At 39.4% G+C, this 11,598-nt stretch overlaps 1 protein-coding gene across 4 annotated transcripts in view; it reads right to left on the bottom strand.

The window, feature by feature from the left end:
- Window positions 1–11,598, bottom strand: part of pcnx1 (pecanex 1) — a 279,895-nt gene that overhangs the window by 57,309 nt on the left and 210,988 nt on the right. For all 4 annotated transcript variants that reach the window (XM_043698139.1, XM_043698140.1, XM_043698143.1 and 1 more), the window contains 2 exons: window positions 10,815–10,873; window positions 2,647–2,862 (listed from right to left, as the gene is read on the bottom strand). In XM_043698139.1, coding sequence (XP_043554074.1) covers window positions 2,647–2,862; window positions 10,815–10,873 — 275 coding nt within the window. The remainder of the gene's footprint in view (window positions 1–2,646; window positions 2,863–10,814; window positions 10,874–11,598) is intronic.

The raw sequence follows: 11,598 nt of genomic DNA, 5'->3' as shown, positions 1-11,598 counted from the left end.
GTACAATTGCAACATTTAAGAGGCATTTGGATGGGTATATGAATAGGAAGGGTTTGGAGGGATATGGGCTGGGTGCTGGCAGGTGAGACTAGATTGGGTTGGGTCGGCATGGACAGGTTGGACTGAAGGGTTGGTTTCCATGCTGTACATCTCTATGACTCTATAACTCTAAATGACTGCCAAACTACTCAGACCTCTCGGCATCATGACAGCCCACAAACCTACCAATACACTAAAATGCAGCTAATGAACTTAAAAGACCCTATATGGACAACAAGCAAAACAAACGACATTTACAAAATACCTTGCAAGAACTCTAACAAATACTACATTGGACAAACAGGCAGAAAACTAGCCACCAGGGGACATGAAAACCAACTAACCACAAAAAGATAACTATCACTAGTATCCCAATATACAGATGAGAAAGGACACCATTTCAACTGGGACAACACATCCATCCAGGACAAGCCAAACAGAGAGATGCACAAGAATTCCTAAAAGTATGGCACTCAAACCGGAACACTATCAACAAACACATTGACTTGGACCCTGTTTACCACCCTCTGAGAAAACAAAACAGGAAATGACATCACCAACCCAAGAAAACCTAAACACAAATAGAAAGTGGGTCATAACACCAGTGCTTCACTGGAGGCTCACTGATGTTATCATCTAGTATGGTGACGCAACAATGGTGTCTGAAAATGAACCTTGCAGCTCAGTGAGCAAAGTTACCTCCAGTACAGACAGTTAGTAGCCCTTTCATAAATAGCTCTCTCTTCAGATGCTGTCACGCCCTCGTATTTCCACTGAATGGGCAGAAATTTACATCAAATAAACATTTTTTTCAGTCTTTGTTCCAAAATCCCTTTCCATGATAGCAAATCCACCCCTTTACCTATCAACGGTTTAAGGTTAAGCAAGACTTCACAACTTTGGTGTACACAAGATTCTGAGATAAGGTTCAAACCTCATTTTCACGCCATCACGAAGACTGCCTAATTCTACCTCTGTAACTGCTACACCACTGTCTCAGCTCATCTGTTGCTGAAATTCTCATTCATGCCATCATTACCTTTAAACTTGACTTTTCCAAACTTAGATGAGTTTTCATGCTTTTTCCCTTCCGTAAGCTTTGAGTCATCCAAAACACTGCTACGCATATCTTAACTTGGAGAATGTCATGTTCTGCAAATATCCATGTGCTCACTGACCTACAGTGGCTCCCAGTTGTGCAATGTTCTGATTTTAAAATTTTTATCCTGGTTTTCAAATCCCTCCATTCCCTGTCAATGTAATCTCCTCCATCTTTACCATACTCTGAAAGGTCTGTTCTGCTTATATTCTGATCTTTTTAAATTCCTTATTTTAATTGTATCACTATTGGTGGCTGTTTCTTCAGTTGCCTAGGCTCAAGTCCAGGCACTGAAATACCCAACATACCTTATTGATTCATCATCTTGTATCCTTTCTTTGGGATGCACATTAAAACATATCTCCTCTACTACGATTTCGATCATCTGATGTAATATCTTCTTATATGGCTCATATCACAATTTGTATAATACTCCTGTGAAATGCTTTGGGTCATTTCATTATGTTAAAGGTGCTATATAATAGCACCTGTTGTTGGATATTAATAAAACTCCAACCTTTAATTTTTTGAGGGAATGAGACGCCACACGAAAAAAAAACATTTCCACGGTTGGAGTGGTTGCTCATTTATTGTCAATTTCAATCTTTAACTAATAGAACTAGAGCATAAACACAGGTGGTTTACACTGTTGCAGTCATTTCCATGTTTACTCTATGGTGTGACCTGCAACACCACATTGTGTGGAGGAGCAGGATGTCTCTGACAGCAATATTTGGATTTCCTATTTAGAAATGGGCATCTAATTTTCTCCTTTATAATAGGGAGAACTGATAATTTATCTGTTCATTCTCTGGACTGACATAGATGAGCTTTTTTTGTAGTACTGAGGGATTGCTCCACTGTAACATGTACATGCTTTTGAACAGTCTTTCCTCCCATACTGAATGTAAAATGGTGCACAACACAATTTAACAAGGTGCAGGACTGTGACCTGGCTAATATTTATCCATTATCAAAGGAGACAATTTGGTCACTTACCTTACTGATGTTTTTGGGATCGTGTTGCAAAAGTTGTGAAACAGACAGCAAGAGTTTCCACTCTTAATTGGTATTCACTAAGTTTTAAACGGAAAGTATCTTTGCATGTATGTACATGAATTTGAGAGAAAGATGAGGATAACAGTGATCTCAACCTTTATTATCCCTTCCCTTCTTCTGAAGCTTGTGTGATCTCACACTGAACTAACAGCGACTGGTACAAGAAGGGATTTCATAATCAATGGAACTGTGCCTTTATTACGAACAAATTAAAAGAATTTTAAAAAAGAGGAATAGCCACTTTATCCCATACATAAAAATCTAGTTCCTAAAGATTAGTAAAGAAAAATTGCAATATTCATTTCATACAAAGTCAATACAGTTTAAAGATTTAAAAAAACAAAGTTAATAGAACAGATGTGTGTGTGTCAATTTAGTGGATAAGACTGAAACTTTTAGAACTTTTACACTTCCCATTCAGAAAATGATTGGAATGCTTGAATCCTCACCTCTGAACTCCAGGCCCCGTAGCTGGTAGGTGACCAGGCCATTTCCTATTTCTATGAGATGAACCAGTGCATTGAGGTAGTCGGAGGCAAGAATGAAGCAATCCCCAGTATTGAAATTGCCCCAGCGTCCCAACATCAGGTCCCCACAAAGACTGTGCTGCAGAGATCGTGTCAAATGTTCGTAAAAGATGGAATTCAGATTGTTGTCATCTGAACCTATAGAAAGTGATTAAATGGTTACAGTGTAAGGTCTGTCTTAGGTTATGAATTCACTTCAAATTCACAATAATAATAGTGATGTTAGAATCAATCACCAGGCTACAGCATTTCCTCCACCAATAACGATTCTGACTCTTCAACCTAACGGGTCAGTACAAAGGACGAAAGAAATTGAGGGCTGTTCACAAGTTAGAGGATGAGGAATAGATTTCCAAATATTTAAGTGTTGCTTTGTTTAGGTACCTAAGCATCATATTGAGTCTAAATACTATCCTATGGTGTTAGAAATAAATGCGAAAGCATCAGCATTATTTGGCTCTGTCCATTTAAATGAAGACGCTGACCCTCATATTTGGGTTTAACCTTCAGAGAGAAAACACAATTATGTAAAATGGACTACCTGTTGCAAACCCACATGCCCATGAAAATACAGTAAATGTGCACACAAAGCAGTCAGGATTTGCTCAACCAAGACATCTGTACATCAGAAAATCTATTTGTCAGGGAGTTACAAGAAACCAAATAGATTGTGAAATTCCCTCACTAATGGCATTGTGTGTACCTACAGCACAGGAACTGTTGCGGTTCAAGAAGGCAGCTCACTAACACCTTCTCAAGGGTAACTAGAGATGGGCAATAAATGCCGGTCCAGCCAGCAATGCCCATGTTTCACAAGTGAATAAAAAAAACATAAAGTTTGGTTTTGCTCAAGTGAGAACTTTGCTTCCTTTCTCCTTAGTAATGTTTTAGTTCATCTTTGCAGTGCCCCCAGGCACCTGTCCAGGTGATTAATCCCAATCCACCCCCAATATTTCACTGAAACAGACCATCAGGTGAATGCGGGGTAGCCTCTGGATAGCCTCCTATCCTGTGCATGCCTCTTCCTGCACAGAAAATGGACATTTGGCATTCAAATATATGAAAGTATTTTTCTCCACATGAATCTTGTCTGATGCCAATTTTCTGCTCTTTCCTCATTCTCCTTAATATTCCTTATTCCTTAGTATTAAGTAATTACTTAATTGCTTTAATGTGCTCTGCTTCAATAACTTAGCAGATAATTTCATTTTCTAATCACCTGTTAATTGGAAACGTCTTTCGAACTCCCCAAGTAACTATTTTCATGTAACCCTGCCAGTTGCAAAGAATTGTTTGTCTATTATCCTATAGAAACACTACACATTCTTGAACACCTTTACCAGGTCACTCCTTAAACTTGACAAAAGTCCTTCAATTTTTCAAGTCTCCCATCAAACCAGTAACAGCTTCTCTCTGGAACCATCCATTTCAAACCACTATGCACTTTTAAAATTTGTTCTTATATACTTCCGATAACAAGTTGCCTGAAACAGTGTATCATATTTTAACTGTATCTTAACTAAACTGAACTTTACCTATATGCTTTTGTACTCATGCTATCAAACGCAACCCCAGGGATTTGATTTGCTTTAGTTGAGAGCTTCCTTGCAACATCCATCATAAAGGTACTATATGAACACAACTTTTCGTTATCATCTGAACACAACTTCTAATTCTGAGGAAGGGTGACTGGGCCCAAAACTGTAACTAATTTCTCTTCACAAATGCTTTTTCAGCAACTTTGGTTTTTGTTTCTGATTTACAGCATCTTCAGTTCTTTCAATTTTTCTTGTTATCTACTTACAGGATCACTTAACAGCCTAGGTTTCTGCAACTGCAGTCAGTCTACACCAGCACACAAATACATGGGGTGCAGATGTCACATCTGTGTCCAAAGCCTCCAAAATACCTACAAAAAAAAATTGATGGAGACTACCAATCAGGAGAAGTTGCTCCTGCACATGGACTCACTCCTGCAATCACAATGGTTCTCTCCTGTGTGGTTGCTGATAGGGGATGCAGGAGAAGACAGCCACAGGGATGAGGGGTAAAGGAGTCTGCAATGGGGTGGAGGGAGAAGGAGACTGCATGATAGGACATGGAGAAGGCAATTGCTGGGAGTGGGAGGGCTACAATTGTCATGGGGAAGAAAAGGAGGCTACATGAAGTAGTATGAGCGGTGTGGGAGATTGCAGGGGATCAAGCCACAGGAATTTGCAAGAGGGTTGGGAGAAGAAGGTGGCTGCGGGATGCATGGAGAAATAGAAGGAAGAACACAACACCCAAATGGGAGGATTATAAAGACACATAAGAATGGTTGGGTTTTAAATGTGGTAACAGGCAATTTGTCATTTATGGAGTAGCAGTCACCCGTAACTAAAACGTTGGTTATATTACAGCACAAATATCAGTGCTTTTGTTCCTCATGGCCAGAAGCACTCTTAAGATCGATTTATAACACAGGTACAAGGAAATCACTATTGTCAGGGTTTTCTTAAAGTGAACTGATCAAATAAAAGCGTTGCAGTTATGTGTCAGATGATTACCTTTTTCAGAAATTCTACATTACACATAGTGAACCACTATGTATCAGAGAATATACTACACAGAAAAATGTAGCAACCATTTTGTAGATGGCATGATCTCAGAAGAATCAGTTAGATGAACAACTGTTTAATCCATTTCTGACAAAGTAATGTTGGGCAAGAGACTGAGAAAACTTGATTGTAAGTTTCAAAGAGTTCAATAGGATCTTTGACATCAGCAATAAGACAAGACTTACATTTCTGGAGCGCCTGGCATAAAGGTATGAGGATAAAAGTTACACTTGGCAGAGACTGAATTCGGAAGGTAACCAAACTCTTTCCAGAGATTAGGATCAAAGTGGCATGTCAGGCAACAGTGAGCAAACAAAGCAGAGACACAAAAGGATTCAGGCAAGAGTTTGGGCTAGTATAGAACTTGAGGAAAATACAGACAGTATGCAGAAGCCATTTAGAGATCTAAAGCTAGATCTTTTACATATACAAGGGATTCACTGTCAATGAAGACTGAGTTGATATACAGAAATGTATGTAGACATTTGTGCAAGTTGGAGTTTATGGAAGGTGGAGGATGTACAGCCTGCAACAACAATGCTGGATTGCTTAATCTGGTCATGGAGAAGGGTTTCAGTGATGGAAGAACTGAAGTGGGGTTGATGATGATGTGAATATAAAAGCAAAAAGTCTTTGCGTTGTCGTACTTAATTGGGGGCTAAGCAGATGCCAAGGTTACAAACAGCTTGGTTTGACTGAAGAAAATGACAAAGTAGCATAATTTCTGGATGAGGCTGAAGACAATGACCTTAATATTCAGCTGGAGGAAGACAAGATTTACACAAGTCTGGATGTCAAACAAATCCAATAAAATGGTAGAGGTCTGGGGTTTTAAAAAATGCACTGGACAGGTACAGCTAAGCATCATCTACTTAAGCATTAAATTGACCCTAATGTATAGTGGGGCAGTATATGAATGAGATGCTAGAATAAGCAGGTGATAAATCTTTATGCACTTAAGAGATGATAATGCAAGATTGCGAAGGAAGAAGTTTGGCTGAAGACAATGGTCATACACAGTTAAAAGCTGAACTACACAACAGAAGTCCCAGATAAATAAATATTTTCGTAGGTGCAATGGGTGGATGATAGGTCTATCCATATTGAGTACAACAAAGCAACTACAGATAGATTAAGTAACACAGTCATAGTCAGAGTCAAACGGCACGGAAACAGTCCTTTCAGTTCAATCAGTCCATGCCGATCATAATCCCAAACTAATCCCACCTGCTTGCTCCAGGATTGTATCCCTCTAAACCTTTTCTAATCATGTACTTATCCAAATGTCTTTTAAATGTTGTAATTGTATCCACATCCACCACTTCCTCAGATAGTTCAGTCCACACTCTAACCAGCCTGTTTTAAAAACTGCCTCTCAGGTCTTTTTTTAAATCTCTTTCCTCTCACCTTAAAAATGTGTCCCCTGGTCTTGAAATCCCACAACTACTGTATATACCATTTGTTATTTTATAAATTTCTATCAGATTGCCTCTCAACATCCTACAGTCATAGCTGAAAAAAGTTTACGATTTCAGTTTATTTGGATTTTACATGGATCAGAAAGTGGACTTGAGGGATTTGGGAGAAGCAATGAGAATGAAAAGTGAGACCTGAAACTACAAGATGACGTGGAGTCAATACAGCATAGAACTTGCCCCTGACTACAACTGATGAGCTGGGATTTGAGCTGTGTCTCTACACTACTAGTCTCGGGCTGACTGAATTACTCGCCATGTAACAATCGACATTATGCCACTGTAAACACACCAAGAAAACCCATTTAGCATCAACCACTGGATGGTCAGATATAAAATGGGACAGAATAAACACTATATTCACGTTCTCAAATGCATCTCAACTCCAATCTCACAAGAACACAACTTATCTAACTTTCTCATTTCCTGCACCAGTAATCTTGATAGCCTGAGGTTAGCTATCAATACTTCGCTGACTCCAATACTCACTAGAAATTGAACTGAAATAATTCAAATTATTACAGTTGAGACCTTAAAAGGCTTCAGAGAAAAAGGCTTGTATGAATTAGCCTGGGCCAAATCTGAGGGGAGGTAAAAAAGTGATGAACCGCATCATCCAATTTTCTTTATGGAGATATTGTATCGAACTGCTCATTGTATGTTTTTAGTTTGCAAGTTTTATAATAGGTCTTATAATATGAATTGGGATTATAAGAGCATAATTTGAAAGGAAGGTATTTTTCATGGCTTTTGTGGAGACGTGACATAACTTGCAGCATTGCATTGCAGTGATGCCATCTACAAAGTGACAGCCAGAGATTTTTCATTGTTGAGAATGGAAATGACGTACATCATGGTAAACCTGCATATGCAGGCCGACATGCACCGTCATCACTTAAGCACATCCCATTATGATGAAATGGTCTTTTGCTTCGCTGAATATTGTGAAGGATACATTGTATGATCACAGTACATGGTTCAATTGGCTAGACCTGCTGGCTTGTGATGCAGAGTGATGCCAACAGCATGGGTTTAATTGTTGTATTGGCTATGGTCACCATGAAGGTCCCACTTCTTCAACCTCGGCCCGAGGCGGAGGTGTGAAAATCTTCAGGTTGAATTCACCACCAGTTGTTTCTCTCTAATGAGACAGCAGTCCACTGACCCCCGGGACTACGGTAACTCTACTTTTACATCCAAATTCGTTAAAAACTATAAAATGCTGTTTAATAGACTGGTGCAATATTTTTAAATTGGATGTGCCAAAGTGTTAATCTTATTTAAGGTTTCTGTACTCGGAAGAAGCATATGTATTGACAAAAGAGGATAATTCAGCAAACACAAGAAGAAACTTACCTAACTTGAAAAATTAAGTAACAGAAAATAAGATTGCAACTTGTATTTACAGAATGTCCATTTATGTAATAAATTATCCCAAAGTGCTTCAGAATCTTACAAGCAGAATTTGACATTGTGTCACACAAGATTAAATCAGGTCAGATGGCCAAAGGGATATGCATTATGCAGTGTCTTGGAGGAAAGACAACTATAAAGATAGAGGTTCAGTGAGGGAATTCCAGAGGGATTAGCCGACAAAGGCTTCAGCCATCCATCATAGAGGAATTAAATTGGACATGCTCAACAGACTAAACTTAGATCAGCATAGATAACGGAGGGCTGGAGAGGAGATATTAAAGTCGATTAAAAAGATAGAGATTCGAAAACATGGATGAGAATTTTAGGATGTGGGATACTGATTAAATGGAAGCATAAGGGCAGTGGATGAACAGGATAGGAGCTAGGACATGCAAAGCAGTGCACTGGGTGACCTCATGTTTATAGAGGGAAGAATGGAGGAGCTTGGTCAGGAATGTATTTAAATATTCAGCAAACAGAAGCATTATAAAATTGTGGCACTGAGCAACACAAAAGAAATATTAAGTTAGAGATGTGGGGTTTTAAGGACTGTCTGCTGTTGCTCCATATTTCTCCTTAAATATAGAGAATATTTAAATAGTCAAGTCTGGAGATAATAAAAGCATGGATGAAGGTTTGGGCTGAAACAAAGGTGGACTCAGGCAATGCTACTGACTTGGAAATAGGCAGCCCAGCTGTTGGCATGACTAAATGGTCTGCCAATGTACTGGTGCAACTAATGTCAGTGGAAAGAGATTAAGTCAATAGCTAGGGAATAGAGATTGTATAGCAATTATAGGGAATGTCTTTGGTTTTCACAATACTTAACCGGAGAATATTTTTCAGCCAGTATTGAAAGTCAGACAACTAGCCTGATAATTTACCAACACTGGGGGAGTTGAATGAGGTTGTGGTGAGGGAGGGATCTTAAGTGAAATTGGAAAATTATGAATGGGCATAAAATCCACCTGATTGTCAGTAGCACAATAAAACATTACAGAAGCATTATAAAATTGTGGCACTGAGCAATACAAAAGAAATATTAAGTTAGAGATGTGGGGTTTTAAGGACTGTCTGCTGTTGCTCCATATTTCTCCTTAAATCTAATAAAATTGGAAGTGAAAACATCAATTTTCCCAACTCAATAAATTGTTCTGGCCATCAATGGTGAAGCAAAACAGCACTTGTACAGGGAAGAAAATTCCAGATTCCCTTTGGTTGGAAAATGTGTCAGCTGATTTACCCCTTAAGCAGCCTTAACTCTAATTTTAAGATTATGTCATTGCATTCTTCATTCCTTCATTGTTGAAATTATTTCCTTTGTATCTACCTCATTGTATCCTTTAAACATTTTAACCACCATAGAACAATTAATCTGCTGAATTCCAATAGAATTAATTTGCCTAAAATACTTTGTGCTGTAGTATTGCTAACAATAGTGCAATACTGGTACAATTTCTAGGATAAAACTGACAGTCATTGCACAGTTACACTGCTTCGCTTACAGATTATTTATGAGTTCTGAAAAGGTGTATTGCTCTCAGATGAACTCCACCGGTTTTATTTGGCAAATGGGCAACTTTGAAGTACTTGTTCCACTGAAGCCTTCAATAACATATTCGTTCTAGTGAGCTGTATAAAATGAAAAATGACTGACACAAGTAATTGAGCTGAACTGAGATGAAGATTGATTCTGAATACTTTAGAATTGTACCTTGTAAAAACCAACTCAGACTCACGCCTCACCTGAGGTGAGCATATTGACAAAGGGCAAAGTCAGTGGTAGGAATGCAAACAGCAGCAAGTTGAGGATTTGAGAAATAATATGTTGGGAAAAATTCAACCCTGTCCTTTGCATTGTTTGGAGGTGGGAGGCATTTAATCAGGTGAATGGGTTCCTCACCACTTTCCTGACTTCATCCAATTCAGTCCACTGTGAGAAGCTTATAGACGGCATTCACCAAGAATATTGACTGAGGCTCACTTAAGGGCCTCATCCATCTGCCTTGGAATCACCATGCCTGAAGTCCAAAATGCAAATCCTATCGATTTGGCTTGTGGGCATCTGAGTGGGGTATCTGCTATTGTCAGGTATTAGAAGGGATGGCTCTGCTTAAGTCACTCCCTTGCCCTTGCCCGGTCTCCCTTGAGCACCTCCCCTCTCCCCACACCACCCCCAACTCACACCTCATGACTCCCATCCTGCCCTCAATCACCTTGGGTTTGGGGGCCACTCTGTGATCCTGGGTCTCTGGTCAGTGTACCAGTGGAAGCTGTCCCTTCTCCCAAAGAATAGCTTCTGGCCTCTGACTGGTGAGTTGATTCCAGGGATCTCCGAGGGGTCCTTACTCCAGGGGAAGACCTAATGTCACCTACTTAAGTATCTAATACTACAATGCTGTGCAGTTCCCACCAGGTCTTCAGCCAGAGGACATCCTCGTCATACATGTCAATTTCCACATGTACCGTCAGAACTATACCAGGGCTTAGAGATAGAGGATAGACTGTGTAACCTTGAAGATTAAGGGGTAATCCAGTGAAGATCTTGCTTGACTTACATTTATATAATAAATCAGTTTCTAAAAAGTATCTCATATCTCACCTGGGTTTCTGTCGAGTTGAGAAGCCAGCCTGGTGTTTGAATGGTCCACCCGCTTCGTGCTACAAAACAAATTGAAGTTTTAACACAGAATCCTGCAGCACAAAGTAAAATTGCAAAAGTCAGCAGTAACACACATTAAATCAACCAGAGAATGTTAACGGTTGGCGGAGGGGGGGGTGGTCAGGTCCTTCAGAAATCAAAATGTCAGCCCAAGAGAATGCTTGCTGCTACTTGAGAGGGAAAGAGAGAAGGTATAAAGCATTTAAGTGAGGATAACTCAAGCTCCAAGGGCTGGGAACAGAATGCAACTGGAAGTAAACAGGTGAAGGGAGTAGGATCTCGTCTTTTGTTTCTGATATCAGGTTTCAAGTTCATTTTGAGATGTTTAATTGAAAATCTCTTCTGCCTGCCAGATATAAAATGCTAAGTACAGGTTTGGGTAGTTTCAATGCAGTGCCTGGTGGTTACATTTTGACAGATCAACATAGTCCTCTAATTCTTAGAATGTGCAGTCTCACAGGACAGACAGGGGTAAAGGGAAACACGTTTGGCGTTCTCATCTAGTATGACAGATGTGGCACAATGTCAGAGCAAAGAGTGCTATATTTTGTGTCTGACTGTGTTAGAGATGTTTTGCCAGTGCCTACTGCAGTCACTGCATGTCTGAAATGAGAATTCATTAATTTTACTTGTGGCAAAATTTCAGCCCTATGGATAATAAATGTCAACTTCATAAATTAGATGTCAGTGTACTGTTAGCATTACATAGTAGCAATAACAAAAA

This window comes from Chiloscyllium plagiosum, chromosome 10 (genome assembly GCF_004010195.1).
Source record: "Chiloscyllium plagiosum isolate BGI_BamShark_2017 chromosome 10, ASM401019v2, whole genome shotgun sequence".
NCBI lineage: Eukaryota > Metazoa > Chordata > Chondrichthyes > Orectolobiformes > Hemiscylliidae > Chiloscyllium > Chiloscyllium plagiosum.
This window is presented reverse-complemented; position numbering and strand designations above follow the sequence as displayed.